Source organism: Osmerus eperlanus, chromosome 25 (assembly GCF_963692335.1).
Source record: "Osmerus eperlanus chromosome 25, fOsmEpe2.1, whole genome shotgun sequence".
In the NCBI taxonomy this organism is placed as follows: Eukaryota; Metazoa; Chordata; class Actinopteri; order Osmeriformes; family Osmeridae; genus Osmerus; species Osmerus eperlanus.
Window position 1 is genome coordinate 3436764 of NC_085042.1, and position 21061 is coordinate 3457824.

General features: G+C 43.6%; 4 protein-coding genes across 7 annotated transcripts; 3 read left to right on the plus strand and 1 right to left on the minus strand.

Annotated features, from left to right (window-relative positions):
- Positions 1–1776: 1776 nt before the first annotated feature.
- On the plus strand, positions 1777–21060 carry zgc:101858 (uncharacterized protein LOC449555 homolog). Of its 2 annotated transcripts, XM_062451124.1 has the most exons (9): positions 1777–1789; positions 17607–17645; positions 17766–17936; positions 18042–18220; positions 18345–18438; positions 18529–18598; positions 18688–18724; positions 18835–18898; positions 20531–21060. In XM_062451124.1, exons 2-9 carry the CDS (start codon positions 17622–17624, stop codon positions 20687–20689), a joined length of 798 nt encoding a protein of 265 aa, XP_062307108.1. In that variant the 5' UTR covers positions 1777–1789; positions 17607–17621; the 3' UTR covers positions 20690–21060. The 2 variants fall into 2 exon arrangements, with proteins under 2 accessions (XP_062307108.1, XP_062307107.1); XM_062451123.1 differs by lacking the exon at positions 1777–1789 and having other exon boundaries at positions 17514–17645.
- hscb (HscB mitochondrial iron-sulfur cluster cochaperone) lies at positions 2259–5441 on the minus strand. Its single transcript, XM_062451121.1, has 6 exons — positions 4641–5441; positions 4348–4444; positions 3285–3374; positions 2887–3031; positions 2648–2695; positions 2259–2528 (listed from the first exon to the last, which is right to left on the minus strand). The coding sequence occupies exons 1-6, from the start codon at positions 5000–5002 to the stop codon at positions 2434–2436; spliced, it is 837 nt and encodes a 278-aa protein (XP_062307105.1). The 5' UTR covers positions 5003–5441; the 3' UTR covers positions 2259–2433.
- On the plus strand, positions 5205–14758 carry lrrc8ab (leucine rich repeat containing 8 VRAC subunit Ab). Of its 3 annotated transcripts, XM_062451108.1 has the most exons (5): positions 5205–5350; positions 7939–8068; positions 8622–8678; positions 9266–11384; positions 11637–14758. In XM_062451108.1, the coding sequence occupies exons 4-5, from the start codon at positions 9273–9275 to the stop codon at positions 11919–11921; spliced, it is 2397 nt and encodes a 798-aa protein (XP_062307092.1). In that variant the 5' UTR covers positions 5205–5350; positions 7939–8068; positions 8622–8678; positions 9266–9272; the 3' UTR covers positions 11922–14758. The 3 variants fall into 3 exon arrangements, with proteins under 3 accessions (XP_062307092.1, XP_062307091.1, XP_062307093.1); XM_062451107.1 differs by lacking the exon at positions 8622–8678; XM_062451109.1 differs by lacking the exons at positions 5205–5350; positions 8622–8678 and adding an exon at positions 7731–7834.
- ppil3 (peptidylprolyl isomerase (cyclophilin)-like 3) lies at positions 14974–17194 on the plus strand. Its single transcript, XM_062451130.1, has 6 exons — positions 14974–15103; positions 15349–15423; positions 15649–15742; positions 16450–16517; positions 16611–16729; positions 16819–17194. The coding sequence occupies exons 1-6, from the start codon at positions 15101–15103 to the stop codon at positions 16943–16945; spliced, it is 486 nt and encodes a 161-aa protein (XP_062307114.1). The 5' UTR covers positions 14974–15100; the 3' UTR covers positions 16946–17194.
- Position 21061: the final 1 nt, after the last annotated feature.

Consider the following 21061-nt stretch of genomic DNA (forward strand, 5'->3'; position numbering starts at 1 on the left):
GTAAATACAGAGGGTTCACCACAAGATGTAAACCATTGGTGAGTCTCAAAAACAGGAAGACCAGATTAGAGTTTGCCAAAAAACATCTAAAAGAGCCTGTACGGTTCTGGAACAACATCCTATGGACAGATGAGACCAAGATCAACTTGTACCAGAATGATGGGAAGAGAAGAGTATGGAGAAGGGAAGGAACTGCTCATGATCCAAAGCATACCACCTCATCAGTGAAGCATGGTGGAGGTAGTGTTATGGCGTGGGCATGTATGGCTGCCAATGGAACTGGTTCCCTTGTATTTATCGATAATGTGACTGCTGACAAAAGCAGTAGGATGAATTCTGAAGTGTTTCTGGCAATATTATCTGCTCAGATTCAGCCAAATGCTTCAGAACTCATAGGACGGCGCTTCACAGTGCAGATGGACAATGACCGAAGCATACTGCGAAAGCAACCAAAGAGTTTTTTAAGGCAAAGAAGTGGACTGTTCTGCAATGGCCAAGTCAATCACCTGACCTAAATCCAATTGAGCATGCATTTCACTTGCTAAAGACAAAACTGAAGGGAAAATGCCCCAAGAACAAGCAGGAACTGAAGACAGTTGCAGTAGAGGCCTGGCAGAGCATCACCAGGGACGAAACCCAGCGTCTGGTGATGTCTATGGGTTCCAGACTTCAGGCTGTCATTGACTGCAAAGGATTTGCAACCAAGTATTAAAAGTGACAATTAGATTTATGATTATGTTAGTTTGTCCAATTATTTTTGGTCCCTTAAAAGGGGGGGGGGCACATATCAAATGTGTTGTAATTCCTACACCGTTCACCTGATTTGGATGTAAATACCCTGAAATTAAAGCTGAAAGTCTGCACTTAAAGCACATCTTGATTGTTTCATTTCAAATCCATTGTGGTGGTATACAGAGCCAAAATGATGAAAATTGTGTCAATGTCCAAATTGTTATGGACCTAACTGTATACATACAGAACTCCTGCATTTCGAAACTACTATTAAACAATTACTGCATCTGTCATCTGGCACTGTGCAGACATGCACGATTCAGACACACATGTTCCTTCATTGCCAGAGCTCAAAGAGCTGCAAAATGGTGGATACTTGAGCTCTATTCCTTTCTGCTTGGCTGCAGCCTGCTAAGCCTACCTTAATGTAAAACCACATGTACCTAGCTCATTTGGCCATGCATTGCCATCCAAGTCAATTTCACCATTCCACAGCAACCAGTTTTTCCCCCTTCCTCTCTTTCAAACTCAATTTGAGAGAATCCTGGGAGACAGCGCTGGGCTCAGACTTGGTCGATCACATGTTCTCATTAATTTAGAGGCGCCGTAGATACCTTCCGATTACGACATGAATAATAAATAGGCCTGAGAACTGTCCCTGAGGTGGGTTGGCTCTGTTTAATTCACTGTCTATCCAGTAGTATTACTGAAACTGCCTCTCAACAGCGCAGAACTCCTGGCACAGGAGGCTGTTGTGCCAGACATAATAGCCCCTAGTCAGGTCGTGTTTCTGGGGGATGGCTTAGAGAACCTGGGGGGCATGGTGCTGTTGGAGGACTTGTAGCAGTCTTGTAAACCACAGTGATGTAGACATGTAAAGAATCATTCACCAGGATGTGTGTCTGATGTGAGAATGTCCCTGTCTGCATAGCCGTCTGATTCTCAGCACTAGAAATGAAGCTGCCAAAAAGCAGGTCTTTACTGTAGTAAAACGTGAAGTTATTGGTAGACCACACAAGTCTGCAACTAAACTCTTGTTAATGATATCTAAAGTTCAGTACATCATCTTCATTCAGTTCAGCCAACTGGTTTACCATAGCATGTTACATGTGGGAATCTTTAGTGTCCATATTATGTATCTCTCCAGGAGGAGGTTTGGGGTGTAAACCTACAGGAGGGTATCTCTCCAGAAGCAGGGTTGGTGAAGCCTACATTTGATTCACGCCATGGTGTTTTCATCAATCTATGTATCAAGGTAGTGTGTCTCCCTCTACAGGTAAACTGAGGAATTATTCTTCACTTTGTAAATCAACAAGACATGGCAAATGCTGCCCTGATTGGCAAGGTAATCAAATAACATTCGATGCAGCATTTTATTCACAGTCAATTACATTTCCCTGTCATGTTTAATGACGTGTTCAGTGGAACTGCCTCTAATTATGCTTAACATCTGACTGTGTTGCCGTTAGATGTGAGTGCCATGTGAGTACCATTTAACAAAAAAACACAGGTATCAGGATGTTGTATCACATCGTACAATGTACCACTTTATTTTCTGAAATAATTTACAAAAGAAGCATCTGTGAATATATATTAAGATTATAGATGAAAATTAAGATGAACTTTATTGTCCCACAGAGAATAAAATGGGGCTTGGGCTTTTAAAATGTATTTAAAACGTCATAAAGGAGCCCAAACTGTTTACATGAGCTCAGAAAGTTTTTCTTTCACCTTGTCTTCGATGTTCGCAAAGTATTTCATCTGGCTAAGAAGTTCTTTAGCAGTTTGAAGCTCTCCTGTTGAGAGAGATGAAGAGTGAAAAATGGTTCAGTCAGTTTAATAGTCTCTCAATGAATACAAATAAAAAAAGAGAGAGAACATGTTAAATGTCGAGTCGACAGCAGTAGGACATTACCTTTCCTCATCGACGCGTCTATCTGTTCAGTCAACTCTTTTAATCTCTCTGAAACAATGATAAAGAAAAGTTTCAACACAAGCTGTTCACAAAGAAAACCCAACAATCTGTTACTAAAACCTGACATTCTTTGATGAAAGCCATATGGACATCAACGTACAGGCATTATGGCTTGAAAAAAAAGAACGTAATTTCACAGGTCACAAAGTACTAATTCTCATATAAACACTGTCTTCAACCTTTAGTGGACTGGCCGATGGGGTGCACGTCCTCCGGGCTACGAGCCTCCTGAAGAGCCTCGTTCATCTCCATCAGCTCCAGGAGGAGCTGGGGGTCAGCCCCTGGGTCCGTCCCCTCCTCCAGGTGCATGCTCTGGAGCTCCAACTGAAACACGGAAAACATGAGTCCCTCCATGTCCTTCACCGACAACACAGGTCAGTCAGGCAGCATCACCCCACAATCAACAATGTGGTGGAACGACCGGGATGGAAGCTATGCGCGACAAAGTTTACACAGTGCGAATCGACGAGACAATGAATGAATTCTTCTTCCTCTGAACAGGTTTTTTTTGGCCACTCTCTAGGTGGGAGATGATTTGGGGGTTTAGATACCATTCCGGAACAGAATTCCACCTCACCATGTACAGTCCACGACTCAGCGGTTTAAGGAGGGTCCTGTAGGCTTTGTTCACCAGAGCCGACTGATGCTCTGAAAACTCCTGTTCTTTCTGTCAAGGAGAGGACATAAGGACATCAAGATGGCTGAACAAGTCAACAAGCTCACACGTGGGCCCCCCGTTAGATAAGGCGCAGTCTAACATGTCCACTTACGAGGCCAGAGATTTTAGCTTGACTACACAACGGATCTATATGACACACAAAAGCCGACTACGTCATTGGTGGTGCGTAAATGGGATGCCAAAGATAACTCCACAGGTTATCTTTCGCGTCCCATTTACGTCTATCTAGTCTTGCAAATCAAACTGTCACAAAAGTGTGAAAAGGAGGGACATCGCACCCCCTTACTTCACACATTGCCAAACCAATCTCCGGGGGCATTTGTTTTTTGCTTATGCATTGACGAGATTCATTCTGCTATGCCGAATCCAGGGTCATGTCGGTAATTGGATTTCGGAACAGATCTCGCCACTCTTGAGTTAGACAGCGGGTTTGCAGGTCCACCAAGGGACACGGGTGTAAGCGAGGAGAGGAAGGAGTGATGTCAGTGAGGGACCATCACAGAGACGGCTGCTGCACAGACAGCAAATCCAGCTCTCACTCCTGCCAGCTCAGGGGACCATCCATAGCTTCCAGTCAAGGAGCTTTAGCATGCAAACCTTGTGATGATAACCCCATCCATAAAGTTGGGAGCAGGCTTAAATAAGGACCAGCCACAGGGCGGATTATTAAACAGAGTCTGGGGTGAGAGTGTCTGTTTGTGGTGGAGGAAGAGGCAGACTGCCCTACTGCAGACGTTGTACGTCCATTTATGTAGGGATGATGGACTGATTGGAACACAGGGCTGAACCCTAATGTTCATTTTCTCAGAACCTTGTTCCATCTTTATTTCCATTGTGGTACCCCTGCCCAGGGGCCCTAGTACTGATCTCTGATCGGTCCTATGAACCTGACTGTAGGGCTGACGAACAGGCCCCAGTCTGACTGCAATCTCTATGTGAACAAAATGACAGAGTAGCCTACCTCCTTCTTCTGGCTGAAGTTGTCAGGGTGTAAAGAACGTTGGAGATGAAGATATCTTTTCTGTAGCTTTTCAGTGTTGATTGCAAAGGTCTGGTCACTAAAAAGATGCAATAACAAGTAAAGGATACAAGAAGTGTCGTTTTAATTAGCATTATATCATTTGATTATGACAATGGCTTGAGTAGTGACATTGAAAAACCACAAAGTAACAACTACCCATATTTGATGCACGAATTACGTTCATACTCAACGTTCATCCCGTTCATACACCCCTGGATTAGACGTAAACTCACCAATCCATGATCTGGAAGAAGGATGCGCTCTCGTCTGGAGGTTGCAAAACGTTACAAGACAAACAGAAGAATGCTGGAGTCTCTTCAATTGGTTGACTGCAATTCCAACAGTTCTGTTTCACATGGGTTGTGCAGAACAATTTCTGTGAACTGACAATGGTGGTGTACTTTAACTCTCTCTCTTTCAGTAGCCTCAAGCTATTCCTTTGTGTTGTGCCCTTATTGCTGTTGAAGGTGATGCAATTGTTTAACGTTACATACGATGAAACCTTTGATAGGCATGCTTTGTTCATCAATAACTGATTTGAATGCTGGAGTCCATGAGATGTGCACATAATCCGCAAATTGTTCAACGACAGCATTGTCGACAGTTTAGTTTACAGTGCTGTAAACTGTATTGCTGAATTTACAAAACACTTGAAATTACTTCCTCGTGAAACATGATTCTTCTTCGACAGTAGTCGGAAGAAAAACTGTCAAGCAAGTCTCCTGTACTGGCAGCACCGCCACTTATCGGATTGGCGTAAATCGCCGGCTACAGTACTGTACTGTACGTGAAACGGATTGACCCGTCGACATAACACAGACACAGCTACGCTTTCTGCTAGCTGGTCCGCTAGCCACTTTAGTATCATCAGTCACTTCACCAAATATTTCTTTCAAGCTAGAGGTGTTGGCAAGTCGGCATTTCTGGCTGTGGACTAAAATCTGTAAGATACAAATATTTGTTTATCCTCGATTTATTTTCGTTACTTATCTTGTATTGTAGTTTTCTAGTTTATGCCAACATTAGCCTATGCTAGTTAGCAAGCTAATGGCCTTGGCTAGCTCGCTAGTTACACTGCTATCTAGCTCCTCCCTGTTTAGCTACATCTTATAGTAAGCTAGCTAGCTAGCTACAGGACAGTAGCGTGCAAGACTCAGCATTATTCACAATGCATGCCTGACTATACCAGACACTATTTGACACCGAAGTTGACTGGTTAGCTGCCATAGAGACCCCTGTAAATTGACATACTGTAGCAGAGATTTTGGTATTAGTTTCTGAAAACAGATTTGCACCTGTCAACTGAACCGGCTTTTGTTAGATACTGTACCTAGCTACAGTATTCTGTTGTAGTTTTGACTACAGTGGCTAGAGCTAAGTAGCTAACGAATAGTCTTAACAAGTGTATTTTGTTAGCAAGTGGAAGTCTTGAAATCTAATGTGATTTAGCTATTAGCTTACTGTCAACGGCTGATTGACAGTTAACAAAGGCCTATTAAAATTCTATGTTATTGGGTGTGCTTTGCCTTCGGCAAGGGCACAACCTTTGTTCTCTCACATATATATTATTATTTTTATTATTGGGTGTGCTCAAGCCTTCGGCGAGAGCACAACCTTTGTTCTCTCACATATATATTATTATTATTTTTTTTTTTTTTTCTTTTTGCCCCCCTAAAACTCAGTCAATATTTGTTACATAGACAACGTAGGTGTCAAAAGTTTCGTCTTCGTAGCGATTGAGTTGCTTGTATTGGAATTTACGTTTCGTTGCATGGTTTGGGCTTAAGTTAAGTTTTTGTGGCGAAAAGTGAAGCTAACTGTGGCTAATTTGCTAGCCACAGTCACTGACGTTACTAACGTCACTACGTCACTAACGTCACGAAAACACGCGTGACTACCTTTGGCAGAACATTCGTTTCGCATCTGTTAACTTGGGGGATAGCTAGGCTAACTATAGCTTTACTGCAAGGCAGCTGCAGAAAGCCACAAGCAAAGAGGCCAGGGTGATAACTATTTACTCATTTTACTTTGTGATATGACACACAATTGTGATGTGTAATGTACAGTATAAACTGATATTATTAAGGAAGTACATCTACTTTCGGAAACAGTAGTCTACTATTTCACTGAAGTATTAGCATCATGACATTAGCCTGTGTTGCCCGGGCAACACATACTACAGTGGTCTGTGATGCATCTGTTTTCAATCGTTAAAATAAACATTCCTCACAAATACATTTTCGTTGTAGGATTTATTATGACATTACATTACAAGTAAACGATTTGTGGGTGAAATTATCATTACCTGTGGTTTCAAACCAGTGTTGCTCACTGAAACGCTGTAGCCTACGCGAGACACTACAAAAACATCTACACAGCTGTACTAAAGTCAAACGGCGACAGAACATGTTCGGTACTCCCCTTACTTAAATCAAAAATCTAACTACTAACCTTAACTTCATTGCCACAGCCTAAACTTTGTCAATCTGTTCATGAAAATAATTAATTTCAGCCTAAACCGTACAACGGAACGTTAAATCCAATTCAACCAACGCAATCGCTACCAAGACGAACACAGCAGTAGTCTAGTACTGTACCGTAGTAGTACAATTTACCGGGGCAGCTTCTCCACACAGGGCTATATCGCATTTGGCGTTGTTACTGACAATGATCGCTACCAGTGAGCTTTTTATGAAAGCGATTTTCCACTAAATAAATGTCAAGCTTATTTACGTTTTTGGGGGCATATTTTCAGTTAGCAGATGGTACTGTTTGAATCGCGATTCCATCTTCTACTGCCGGTAACGTCGTACAATAATCTTCAAAGGGGGTTCTTTATTCATGAATGAATGCAATATGAGTAGGCTAAATTCCTTAAAATATCACGAGAAGGGAAAAACTTAAAAGGACGTTTAAGTCATAGAGATTAGGTCAATTTTTACACCGGTCTGCCAAATTTATTCGTTTTGATTCAACGATGAGGCTGCCTCTTGCAGGTGAAATTAGAAGACATCTATTTCATTCTACACTTCACTCGTATTTTCAGTTGTAAATGAGCAGCAACATTTTTTTTATTTTAAATCTATGTAATCTTTATAAATAATAAGTATGCATTTTTATATAAAATATACAGAAATATCAGTTGTAAAAATGTCATTCAAAAACGGACCCCTGTGCAACCGACGCAAGCAAGCACACCCTACAATTTCCCCAGAAATTGTACCCTCTCTAGTTCAACGTTAAAATGACATTTCTCAATTGAGTAAGCTAATAATCTTAACTGGCTACACAAGACTGAGTACACCTGAACGGAGTCCTCCAACCATGCCGAATGACTGTCAGGTTATGCCCAAATTCAAGAAAGTCACCTTCAGGCCCATGTCTTTTGTAAAGAAAGTAAATCGAGGTAGTTTCCCCTAAATCAAATGTAAGCATCTTGTGAGGTCATTAATTCTCATTTGAGGGTGTTATTTAATGCCCACAGAGTCGTTACAGAGATAATAAGGCAAGTCATGTTACTTTCTTTTTCAGATTCAATACCCATCCCGATGGAGATGCGGGTGAGCAGAACTCATGCCGATTGCAGGGTTCATAGAGAGTGGGATATCCACCAACTGCAGCACCAGACATTGGAGTACAGATAACACCACTGACGTTTGTGGTAAGACAGACACAGTTTTCCCTTCACAAAAACACTTACCGATTTCTGCTCATATCATCAAATAGCCTTTTAGAAAAGAGTACGTTTTGTTAAAACTCAATTGTATGGGTCGCCTAGAGGGACTTTGGGGGGGCGTTAAACTCCTCGACTGCACAGGAAGTATGTCTGTCCTCATCAGTGCGTGGAGACTGATGAGTGCCCAGTCCTTGCAGTGGGTGAGGGTTAGGGAGGCCATTAGGTGAAAGCAGGGTGTTCCAGAGGGACAGGAGCTGGAGACAGTGGCTTCTCTAAGGTAAACAGGATCTCCTCCTGAAGGTCGCAGAGGCACTCCTCAAGGCCACACCAGACAATACCCTGGATATTATCATCGGAAACGGCCAAGAATAGAGCACTAGAGAGTAAAGGTGGCTGCGGCTTTGTTTGAGCCATTTGAGCCAAAACGCATTCTGTTCTTCAGGAGTGGGGGGCGGTTGTTAAGAGGCTGTGTGGTTAAGGCTGTGTGTTTTGGGATGGTGCAGTGGTAAGAGGCTTCTCTTGTCTGTCCTCATGGAAGGAGGAGTAGAAGAGCTTGTCTTGTTACGCTGAGGTAGTCCGCCTTATTCACACACTCGTAAGTAGCCTCATTTAATAGAAAATACCAGTTTCCCCTTTTTCTGTGCAGTCCACCTTTTTTATGTGTGTGTTTCATCTATTGCATGTTGGCACCGGTACCTGTTTAAGGCTGCCAGACCAATAACAGGGCCAGCTCTCTCTTTATCTGGACAGATTAACATCATGAACCACACACTAAAAACATCAATCTCACCCATAATGAATTAGTGCTCTGATAAACTGACTTTGATCTCCAGAAACATATTTACCCAGAACGATAAAGATCCTCTGTAATAATCTACAGTGTTGTAGAGTTATAATTAAAATGGTGTTGTTGTTTTTAACAATGCTGGAATGAATAGCCAAGAATGCGCATTCTAGTGTCTACTTAAGGCCTTGGATCATAACAACATTTCAAGGGAACCGTTTAGAATGGTGTGATGCATTGCATTATACAATAACCATTACAGTACAATAACCTCATTTCTCATCCTCGAGCTTTGTTGAATAAGTGTATATTCCAATCCTGTCAAATGTCAGAGTGGCATGTCAACAGACTCACCGTCATGACGATCACCGTCATGACGATCACCGTTCCCTGTGCAGGACCACCATGATCCCCATCACTGAGCTGCGTTACTTTGTGGACACCCAGCCTGCGTACCGCATCCTGAAGCCATGGTGGGACGTCTTCACCGACTACATCTCCATAGTCATGCTGATGATCTCAGTGTTCGGGGGCACACTGCAGGTCACCCAGGACAAGATGATTTGCCTGCCCTGCAAGTGGGTGGTCAATCAGACCTGCAGAAGTTATTTCAACTCCACCCTCTCGGCCCCGCTGATCCTGGAGCCCAAGGGCATCCAGTACGACCTGGACCGACACCAGTACAATTACGTGGATGCTGTGTGCTATGAAAACAGGTTGCATTGGTTCGCCAAGTACTTTCCCTACCTGGTGCTACTGCATACACTCATATTCCTGGCTTGCAGCAACTTTTGGTTCAAGTTCCCCCGGACCAGTTCAAAGCTGGAACACTTTGTGTCCATCCTCCTGAAGTGCTTCGACTCGCCGTGGACCACAAGGGCACTGTCAGAGACGGTGGTGGAGGAGAGCGATCCCAAACCGATGAAGATGAACGGCTCCATGGACAAAAAGGCGTCCGTCATCAGCGAGGACGTGGAGGCGAGCGTCCCCATGCTGCAGAGGACCAAGTCCCGCTTTGAGCAGGGCATCGTGGATCGCACCGACACCGGTGTGCTGGACAAGAAGGAGGGGGAGCAGGCGAAGGCCTTGTTTGAGAAGGTCAAGAAGTTCCGCATACACGTCGAGGAGGGGGACATAGTCTACAGACTCTACATCCGACAGACTATTATAAAAGTCATCAAGTTCATCTTGATCATCTGCTATTCAGGGTACTACGTGCACAAAATTCAGTTCAGTGTCGACTGTCACGTGGACATCGAGAGTCTGACAGGCTACAGCATGTACCGCTGTGCCCATCCCCTGGCGACCCTGTTCAAAATCCTGGCCTGCTTCTACATCAGCTTGGTAGGCGTCTACGGCCTCATCTGTATGTACACCCTGTGCTGGATGCTACGTCGCTCGCTGAAGAAATACTCCTTCGAGTCAATCCGGGAGGAGAGCAGTTACAGCGATATCCCCGACGTGAAGAACGACTTTGCCTTCATGCTGCACATGATCGACCAGTACGACCCGCTCTACTCGAAGCGCTTTGCCGTCTTCCTCTCCGAGGTGAGCGAGAACAAGCTGCGGCAGCTCAACCTGAACAACGAGTGGACGCTGGACAAACTGCGCCAGAGGATCACCAAGAACTCCCAGGAGAAGCTGGAGCTGCACCTCTTCATGCTCAGCGGGATCCCGGACACGGTCTTCGACCTGATGGAGCTGGAGGTCCTGAAGCTGGAGCTCATCCCGGACATCACCATCCCCCCCATCATCGCCCAGCTGGTCAACCTCCGAGAGCTGTGGCTGTACCACACACCGGCCAAAATAGAAGCGCCGGCTCTGGCCTTCCTGCGCGAGAACTTGAAATCCCTTCACGTCAAGTTCACGGACATCAAGGAGATCCCGTTGTGGATCTACAGCCTGAAGAACCTGAGCGAGCTGCACCTCACCGGGAACCTCAGCGCAGAGAACAACCGCTACATCGTCATCGACGGGCTACGGGAGCTCAAGAGGCTCAAGATCCTCCGGCTGAAGAGCAACCTGACCAAGCTACCTCAGGTGGTGACCGACGTGGGCGTCCACCTCCAGAAGCTGTCCGTCAACAACGAGGGCACCAAGCTGATGGTCCTCAACAGCCTGAAGAAGATGGTGAACCTGACGGAGCTGGAGTTGATCCGCTGCGACCTCGAACGCATCCCCCACTCCATCTTCAGCCTCCACAACCTGCAGGAGATCGACCTGAAGGACAACAACCTGAAGACCATCGAGGAGATCATCAGCTTCCAGCATCTCCACCGGCTGGTCTGCCTTAAGCTCTGGTACAACCAGATCGCCTACATCCCCATCCAGATCGGCACTTTGACCAACATGGAGAGGTTGTACCTGAACAGGAACAAGATCGAAAAGATCCCGAGCCAGTTGTTCTACTGCCGCAAGCTGCGCTTCCTGGACCTCAGCCACAACAACCTGACCTGCATCCCTACAGACATCGGATTCCTGCAGAACCTCCAGTATCTGGCAGTGACAGCCAACAGAGTGAGTTGTGTGTCTTTATGTTTGTCTCACTGCATTCTGTTTGCATTCTTTTGATGCTGTAGGTTGTTTTAGTGGACTTCCGACGCCTCTTGTAGATGCCTTATTTGCCTAAAAGGATCATGTTTATAGAATCGCTTTCTAGAAAAGAGTTAATTGATATATTTTAGTATGTGCCATATCGGTCCACCACTCATAAACACGGCTGTAGGACTTCTTGGTTTTGATCCCTTCTTCCTCTTTTCCACCTTAAAGATTGAGACCTTGCCCAACGAGTTGTTCCAGTGCAAGAAGCTCCGTACCCTCAACCTGGGGAACAACTGCCTGCAGACCCTGCCGTCGCGCTTCGGGGAGCTGACCAGCCTGACCCAGCTGGAGCTCCGGGGGAACCGTCTGGAGTGCCTCCCCGTGGAGCTGGGCGAGTGCAAGCAGCTGAAGAGAACAGGTCTGGTGGTGGAGGAGGAGCTCTTCAACACCCTGCCCACGGAGGTCAAGGAGCTGATGTGGAAGGTGGACAAGGAACAGGCCAGAACAGACTGAGACTGGCTGGTTGGGCCTGGTGCCCTGGGGGGGTGGAGGAGGTGACCAGCCCTCCTGCTGAGTCAGGGTCAGGACACGATGGCTTGCTGGGGGGTGGTGGGGTGGGGGGTCTGCAAATGTCACAATGCCATTTTTCTTTCCTTCTTTTTTTTTTTTAAACGTCTGTCTTGCAAGACAGTTATTAAACTCACTGAGAGACAGAGATCAATTCAGGATTAGCTTTGAATAAACTTTTCTCACATTGTCAGGAGGATGACAGCAGAGGAGGTCAGTAAAAGTAATATCAATGAAGTTCAATGGAGGAGAGTAGCGGTCAATGCATCTCTGCTGATGGACTGTGTCACGAGCACAGGTGTCAGATGAGTAAATAACCCTGCGGAGTCACAACCCACTCATCCAGTGTGGTAGGTCACTGTAGCAGTGAAGGGTTTGACCTAGCAGTAGAAATATGTGTGCCATGAGATGGCGACCACTGTCAGCCAGCACAGGATGGGACCCTCCCGTTAAAACAGACTCTCCAAGGCTGCACTCTTGTGCTCATTATAGTACTATGTGCAGATGGCAACATTATGAATTCAAGTGAGACATACACTAGGGTATTTCTTAGCTCTAATTAGGCCTAGATGTAAAGACAAAATATTTTACAATGCTCATTGCTTGAAATTTGAGTTGACCTCATTTGCACAGGAATGCAACATGATACAATTGATTTTGACTGGTGTGAAGCACCTATGGAACTTCATTGTTCTCTGTAGTGAACAATACTTGAGGGTTTTTAACGGACGGGTAAATTGGCAGCAATGTGCGACGGCCCATTGGATCAGCAGCAGCGGATCTTTTCAGCTGAAGGTCAGTTCCACACAGGAGAGTCCTTAGGAGTGGTGGAATGACTGTTGAAGGGGATTTCAAGGCACTTAATTTCCTTACGAGAGGCATGGTGTCACTTCGAGTGGCCGACAGATATCGGGTAGATTTGCCTTAACCCTAACCTGTTTTTACGTGTCTTTGTTGGTAATATTTGTTATTACACAATTATCAGTTCAAATTCAACTCGTGGTGCAGCATCAATTCAACCAACAGAATGACTGAATCTGGATGGCAATTTGTGATATGCACTTTCTCAAGAACATGCCATCATTTAGGCAGTATGTTTCAATAGGAAATCCTTTCTCAGACTGTTACCACACAGGGCATCGGTCATTCATACTTTCACTTGATTTACACTAACGGGGAGCTGCATGCCATTCATCCTGGCATTATAAGCTAGCTGTTACTACTGTAAGGATGATTACAAATGTTGTCGGTCACTTCTCTTCATGTCATGTATCATGTATTTGATTCCCATGTTACTCCATGTTCATCCTGTCTTTTGCCATCTGCTGATATGAAAAGTATGGTTCAGTGTGTTATGGGTAAAAACGTTCTGCCATGTCTGGTTTGCTTAAGTAAGCATGATATTGCAAAGGGGGTATGCAAGGTCCATGCATGCCTCTTGTCACAGTAGAAAGTTATAACTATATTATATTGGTTTGTGTTTTAGTAGACTGTACTGAAGCTCGATACACAATCATAATATACACTAGCAATGTAACTCAACCACAAACATAAGCATTTTTAAAGGATGTCTGTAAAGCTATTCCTTTCTGGCAACATATTTTGCTCTCTGTCCAACACTAACATAGTTCTCAGTGTTTCTTCCATCTATTCTGGATGCTTTGTCATTCTGTTGGTCATATTCAGAGTAAGGGAGTAGATGCAGAAGTAGATTAAAAGGGATCATTGCTCCTTTTGCACTGGATGCCATAATGCATCTATAAGGCCCTACCACATCTGTCAAACATGTACAGTACATCTATGTTATTTTGATGAAGGCATGAAACTATGTCAACAGTGCACTGCTATTTATAGACAATCAACTTATGTCTAAATGAAAGTGTGAATGTGGAAAAAGAGTTAAGAACCGTTAAGCTTGTGGATTTTGAGGTGTCTTATAAACACTGTCTCTGAATGTGCTGTGCAGTAAAACAGCAATTTATTCAGCCAGAACATTGTTGGTTTATTTAGAAGGCATTGTTCAATGGGAATTCTTCCCTCGTGCATGAGACACAGTAACCTCTAATACCATTCTGATCAGGATAGGAAGTCTCAGACTTAATGCCATTAGATGTTAATTGGAGCAATACCTTTTTAGTTGAATTGTTTTAAAAGTTAGATTTCTATGTTTTCTTCAGTATTGACAGCTATCTTTACAATACACTAAAATGTTCTCAGGAAATGGACATTCAGTTTGCATCTTTTTTTATATAAATATATTTTCTTCAATTTCTGAATATTTGTGTTTATTTAAACCAATGTTATATTACACATTTTTGTATTTCAGTTCATTCTTTTTCCAATTTGTATCACTGTATTTGATATTAATTGCAGTTAAAACTACTAAATATGAAGAGAAACACTTACTTTCAACTACTCCACATTATTTGTGATAATGCATTTTTGCTGTGTTGTTTTAAATTCCCAATGTTTTTCTTTTCTTTCAGTAGTGTGGCAAAGACTAAGGATGTGTTCAGCTGTGTGAGACTGTCAAATTAAGAATGCCCGCTATTCAATTCATATTTTTTTTCTGTTTTGGAGATACAAACCAGCCCAAATATCCCCATATGTTCAGATCTGACAGTATTTTAGAAATCCATAGCAGTATTAGTTTGTTGCCAAAAAGTATTCCAACCCTTTATAGGAGATCAGCGTTATATTTCAATCACATGACTGATGTGAGCTGTCTGTCAGTATACCACAGAGGCGTCAAGCCTTAACCCCACTCCCTGTCACCCCTACCATGAAATAAACAATAAACATTATAGTATTTGTCTTCAGTCACCGTTACTTATTCTCTGGAATTATGAAAGCCAAAATATTTGTATTGGTTGGTATACTGCTTTTAGCTACGAAAACAAATAGTTGATGACTTTTCAGTGTAATGCAAAATAATTGGTCTTGATTGGATTAGTGTTATGTAGCTCTATGTGACAGTGCGGTACTCTTGTAAAACCGAATTACTTAATAATGTAGTTGCCGTCTCTGTTAAATTGCGGAACCAGTATGTTGACACTGGATGTAGCTAGTCGGATTTATTTCGTTAACGCACCTTCGGAGATTAGGCGCCCATACAACGATTGGGAATGGTTAGATGTCTTAACTTTAAACACACTTTTAGCTGTTTATATATATCGATACGAAATTACAAACTTGTAGCTGTATAATTAGTTATCGTCGCCGAACTCACTGGTTAATGTTGGGAATTAAATGTATCGGAAGTTTGGGTGGCTAGATGGCTAAGCTAACCATAGAATGTAGGCTCTATGCCTCTCCACTGCTGGTCATGTGGTGCTGGAAGTTATCCCAAATAAAATAATCTACTCTTTCGCAGGCAGTGACTCTACACACAGACCTTGGTGAGATAAAAATCGAGTTGTTCTGTGAGCGAGCTCCAAAATCATGTGAAGTGAGTAACTTTATTACCAACTAGCATGCTATCCTGGTTATTGTGTGGCTCAGTCCTACTGAACCAATTGCTACAATGCAACGGATGCACCTCCAACAAGGAAGCACAACATTTAAATGGCCAATCATTCAAACGACATGATTGAAAAGTGAACATTTCATTGACGTGGTTGGACATAGATATTTCAATATAACAAAGTAGTGTCTCCTTCTGTTTGATTTGTAGAACTTTCTTGCCCTCTGCGCCAGCGGTTTTTACAATGGCAGCATCTTTCACCGCAACATCAAAGGCTTCATGGTGCAGACGGGAGACCCAACAGGTAGTGTACCATCATCGTCCAGATACACAGCCGCTCTGTTCTGTTCTCCGGTTGGATTGAACATGAGCTTGTCTGAGACAGTTTAACCCTTGTGTTATCTTCGGGTCATTCTGACCCATCAGTCATTGTTTTACCTCAAATTTACCTCCTACAAAAACAAAGTGAAGCATTTTCTTTTAACTGTCGGGCTGTCTCAGACCCCCCACATTGCAATGGTTAACCCTTGTGTTATCTTCGGGTCGTTCTGACCCATCAGTCATTGTGACCCACCGTCGTATTGCGACAACTTTACCGCATACAAAAACAAAGTGAAGCATTTTCTTTTAACCGTTGGGCTGTCTCAGACCCCCCACATTGCGAAGGTTAAAAGAAAATTATTTTTATTTGGTTTTGTATTGGGTAAAATTGGGTAAACACAACGATGGTTCGTTATGAACCTTTGGGTCATGTGACCCGAAGGCAGCACGAGGGTTAAAAGAAAATAATTGTTATTTGTTTTTGTATTGGGTAAAATTGGGTAAACACAACGGTGGTTCGTTATGAACCTTTGGGTCATGTGACCCGAAGGCAGCACAAGGGTTAATACCGGCATAATCGTACTCGGTGGTGATGTCTGATGTATTGACTACATACTTGTATTAAATTGCAATATTACAGAGAAAATATATCTTAACTACAAGTGACAATTTTCTCCTTGCAATGTTAAGGCACTGGTAAGGGAGGGACCAGTATTTGGGGGCGAAAATTTGAAGATGAGTTTAGCGAACACCTAAAGGTGAGTAGTACACTTTCACACTTGTACTTCAGAAACAACAAGTTACTTCTTCAGCTATCTTGATCTGTTGTTATCTGTGTTTTTTTACTGCAGCATAATGTACGCGGTGTAGTTTCCATGGCAAACAATGGCCCCAACACAAATGCATCGCAGTTCTTCTTCACCTACGCCAAGCAGCCACATCTGGACATGAAATATACCGTGTTTGGAAAGTAGGTTTTGAAACAGTTTTGACACACTCCTGACCTTTCTGACATTAATACCTGATGTTGTGTTTCATTAAACTTTTTTTGATGTGTAGGATCATTGATGGCATGGAAACTCTGGATGAACTTGAGAAACTTCCTGTCAATGAGAAGACATTTCGGCCCCTGACTGAAGCAAGAATAAAGGATGTGACTCTTCATGCCAATCCATTTGCGGGATAGACATCAACATTTACATTAACACAACATTTACTTAATATTAACATAGGTCCTTATTAACCAATGTACCTGAATGTAATAATTTTGACCAATTACAACCTATTACAGCTATCCGGATGACACACACACACACAAATACAGACAAATGTTGGTATTGATAATGTAAGTAAACAGATGTGTCAGTTCTCTATTCCTTGCTGTATCAGTTAATATGTATTTGTGATTTTGTATGAATAAATGTTTTTTTTTTATGATTTATTTGGGGTTTTGGTCCTTTGTCAGGGAGCCCTCAGCCATCTGAGGGAGATGGCTGAGCGGTGAGGGAGTCGGGCTAGTAATCTGAAGGTTGCCAGTTCGATTCCCAGCCGTGCCAAATGACGTTGTGTCCTTGGGCAAGGCACTTCACCCTACTTGCCTCGGGGGGAATGTCCCTGTACTTACTGTAAGTCGCTCTGGATAAGAGCGTCTGCTAAATGACTAAATGTAAAATGTAATGTAAATGTAAAATGTTTATCAGAAATCTTTGTGAAAACTCGATAGAACTACATTTCCGTCTCGTTACAATGACGTCAGCACAATACGCGGACATCCCTGGACGATCCACACACCCACGAGTGCTATTGGTTAGCCGCATTTCACAAATTCACAGAAGTGTTTAAAGTAGATAAAATTGTAAGCAATGGCAACAAGCGACGCTTTCAAGGTAAGCTGTTCGTGATTGTCTAGTTTCTAAACGCGTCGGTCTGTTAAAAGAAGTCGATCCCATTCATAGGAGCTCCTATCTTATTCATTTACTATCAGAACTGTTGTCTTGCCTTTCCAGGTGTCATCTCTAAAGGGGAAAGTGACCCTAATTACAGGCGCTAGCTCTGGCATCGGGGCAGGGACAAGCCTCATGTTCGCCAAACTAGGTGCCTTGCTGGCACTCAATGGACGCGACGTGGAGAATCTAAGCAAAATCGCCAAACAATGCACGGATAATGGTGGTCCCGAGGTAACCTACAGCGCGCACTGTCACGCAGAAACAATGTAACTTCTCGTTTCCGCTGAGTCTCACCAATTACTGTAACATATGTACTTGCGCGTGTGCGTTGTTCAGCCCCTGCTTGTGCCCGGTGACCTGACAGACGAGGAGACGGTCAAGAAGACCGTGGAACAGACCATCGCTCACTTCGGTCGACTGGATGTGCTAGTCAACAGCGCTGGCATCCTAGTGATGGGCAGCATCGAAACGACAGATCTTGCCCAGTATGACAAGGTCATGAACGTCAATGTCAGGTAGGATTTCCCTGCTTTCAAGTCAAGGTTTTTTTTTTTTGTTAAAGGAAAGGAAATAGAAGATACTAGAATAAGTCAAGGGTGGTCTTCTTGGTCAGTTGAAATGTGTCATCATGTGTTTTAGATCTGTTTACCACCTGACTCAGCTCTGTGTTCCACACCTGATCAAGACCAAGGGCTCCATTATCAACGTCTCCAGTGTCAACGGCCAAAGATCTGTGAGTACCACACAACAGACACTGTCAGTGTGTGCGTGTGTTGCTTCTTCTATGCTCTGGGATTCCAGATGACCCTGTTCTTTGTTACAGTTCCCGGGTGTCCTTGCCTATTGCATGTCCAAGTCTGCCATCGACCAGTTCACAAGCTGTATAGCCTTGGGTAAGCGAGTCCAATGTCTTACTTGTCCAGGCCAGGAGTGATCTTGAGAATAAAGGAGCTGACCATCATGCTCTGCTCTTGTCTTTCAGAGCTGGCAGCAAAGCATGTGAGGGTGAACTCTGTCTGGTATGCCCCCTTTCCCTTTAGACGTGGAGAACGTCAGGTGTAACCGTCACTTTTGTTGATGTCCGTTGTCAACATGGCTGTTAGTGAGTGCTGTTTTTTTCTTCCTCCAGCCCCGGTGTGATCATCACAGACGTCCACAGAAGGGCTGGCCTTGATGAGGACCAATACGCTAAGGTACTGTATTTATTTTTCAGGGACAATGCAACGCTTATTATTACATACATAATTATCACAGTCAAAGCCATAACAATATGTGTAGATGTGTTGCATAAAAAAATGGGGGTCAGATGGCTGAGCGGTTAGGGAGTTGGGCTATTAATCAGAAGGTTGCCGGTTCAATTCCAGGCCGTGCAGAATGAGGTCTCCTTGGGCAAGGCACTTCACCCTACTTGCCTGTGTTTTTCTAGGAATGCTGTGTTCTTTTGCCTCCATGTGTGTAACGCCTCTTGTTGTGACCAAATAGCTCCATCTTTGTCTCATCAGTCCACAGCACTTTGTTCCAAAATGAGCCTGGCTTGTTCAAATGTAGTTTGGCAAACCTCAAGCGAGCCCGTTTCTGGCGCGTGTGCAGAAAAGGCTTCTTCCGCATCACTCTCCCATACAGCTGTTCTCTGTGCAATGTGCGCTGAATGGTCGAGCAATGCACAGTGACACCATCTGCAGCAAGATGACCTTGCAGGTCTTTGGAGTTGGTCTGAGGGTTGTCCTTGACCATTCTGACCATTCTTCGCCTTTTCCTCTTTGTTATTTTTCCTGGCCTGCCACTTCTGGCCGCAACAAGAACTGTGCCTGTTGCCTTCCATTTCTTAACCCTTGTGTTATCTTCGGGTCATTCTGACCCATCAGTCATTGTGACCCACCGTCGTATTGCGACAAATTTACCTCATACAAAAACAAAGTGAAGCATTTTCTTTTAACTGTCGGGCTGTCTCAGACCCCCCACATTGGAATGGTTAAAAGAAAATTATTTGTATTTGTTTTTGTATTGGGTAAAATTGGGTAAACACAACGATGGTTCGTTATGAACCTTTGGGTCATGTGACCCGAAGGCAGCACGAGGGTTAATAACATTCCTCACAGTGGAAACTGATCGCTGAAACCTCCTGGATAACTTTTTGTGGCCTTCCCCTAAACCATACTGCTGAACAATCTTTGTTTTTGTGATCATTCGATAGCTGTTTTGATGCCCCCATTTTGCCACTGTTCAGAGGAGAATCAAAGAGAAGCACAACTTGCAATTGGCTACCTTAAATACCTTTTCTAATGATTGGATACACCTTTCTATGGAATTGAAGGCTTAACGAGTTAATCAGACTTATTATGTGTTGCAGTTAATCAGCATTTAGTAGGTAGAGGTATTCAAATCAACAAAATTATTAGGGTGGCCAAACTTTTGCACAGCCTATTTTTCACATTTGATTTAATTTCACACAACTAAATACTGCTGCACTAAATATCTTTGTCTGGAAAACACCCCAGCACTCAGTGTTAACTAGAAAATGAATATTACGATATTATATTGATCTTTTTTGGTGAAGACAGAGTAAATTATCATGCAGCCTCAGAGGGGTGCCTAAACTTTTGCATACGACTGTATATCAGAGCACCAAAATGGTTGTGATTGGCCTGGCACTTTTCGTGTCGGAGGGAAATTTGTTTTAATGGGAGGGCGGCCAGATGAACCACGAGCTCGCAGATTGGTCCGATTCCCAGACTAGGACTGAGGTTTCCGTCAAGGTGAATCCGATTTGAGATGGTTATTGTTTGAGTCATTCTGAGTGGTTTATCTCCTCCTGTCTCCATCAGTTCCTGGAGAAGTGTAAGCAGACCCATGCTCTGGGCAGACCAGGGGAGGTGGAGGAGGTGGCCCACGCCATAGCCTTCCTTGCCTCAGACGCAGCCAGCTTCATCACCGGGGTCAACCTGCCCGTAGATGGAGGGCGTCATGCCATGTGTCCAAGATAATAAAGACTGGTTGATCACGGTCCTTTTATGCCTCTCACTTTGTCTCCCAGCTTGTGTCTACTTCTCCATTTCTGGTATAGGACACTTTAAATGGTGAGATGAAAACGACAACTCCTCACAGAGTTTTGAAGGTGGTAAGGTTACAGTTATGAAGCGGTAGAGGTAGTTTTTGACAAATTCTTTGAAAGTCATTGGATTTTTAGAGGTTGTTCTGCCATGGTAGAAGACTGTCCTCAAGTGGTGGTTATGTAAAGTACATTAAGAGCACTGCAATATGTTAAATTGCTTGGGATACTACAGTAAACATTACCGGACAGACAACTGTTTATCAAATGACTGAAGATCAGAATAAATAACCAATTGAAAGATCAT

What these genes read in the sequence shown, in the direction of transcription:
- hscb (XM_062451121.1), bottom strand. Translation starts at nt 5,002, where the DNA reads ATGCTGTCGTTGAACAATTTGCGGATTATGTGCACATCTCATGGACTC. An exon ending in TTCTTCCAGATCATGGATTG is followed by an intron (nt 4,445 to 4,640) that starts GTGAGTTTACGT and finishes GCATCTTTTTAG; the next exon opens with TGACCAGACCTTTGCAATCA. An exon ending in TGAGTCGTGGACTGTACATG is followed by an intron (nt 3,032 to 3,284) that starts GTGAGGTGGAAT and finishes TCCGTGTTTCAG; the next exon opens with TTGGAGCTCCAGAGCATGCA.
- lrrc8ab (XM_062451108.1), top strand. Translation starts at nt 9,273, where the DNA reads ATGATCCCCATCACTGAGCTGCGTTACTTTGTGGACACCCAGCCTGCG. An exon ending in TGGCAGTGACAGCCAACAGA is followed by an intron (nt 11,385 to 11,636) that starts GTGAGTTGTGTG and finishes TCCACCTTAAAG; the next exon opens with ATTGAGACCTTGCCCAACGA.
- ppil3 (XM_062451130.1), top strand. An exon ending in GCAGACGGGAGACCCAACAG is followed by an intron (nt 15,743 to 16,449) that starts GTAGTGTACCAT and finishes TGCAATGTTAAG; the next exon opens with GCACTGGTAAGGGAGGGACC. An exon ending in AAATATACCGTGTTTGGAAA is followed by an intron (nt 16,730 to 16,818) that starts GTAGGTTTTGAA and finishes TTTGATGTGTAG; the next exon opens with GATCATTGATGGCATGGAAA.
- zgc:101858 (XM_062451124.1), top strand. Translation starts at nt 17,622, where the DNA reads ATGGCAACAAGCGACGCTTTCAAG. An exon ending in CGGATAATGGTGGTCCCGAG is followed by an intron (nt 17,937 to 18,041) that starts GTAACCTACAGC and finishes TGCGTTGTTCAG; the next exon opens with CCCCTGCTTGTGCCCGGTGA. An exon ending in GTCATGAACGTCAATGTCAG is followed by an intron (nt 18,221 to 18,344) that starts GTAGGATTTCCC and finishes CATGTGTTTTAG; the next exon opens with ATCTGTTTACCACCTGACTC.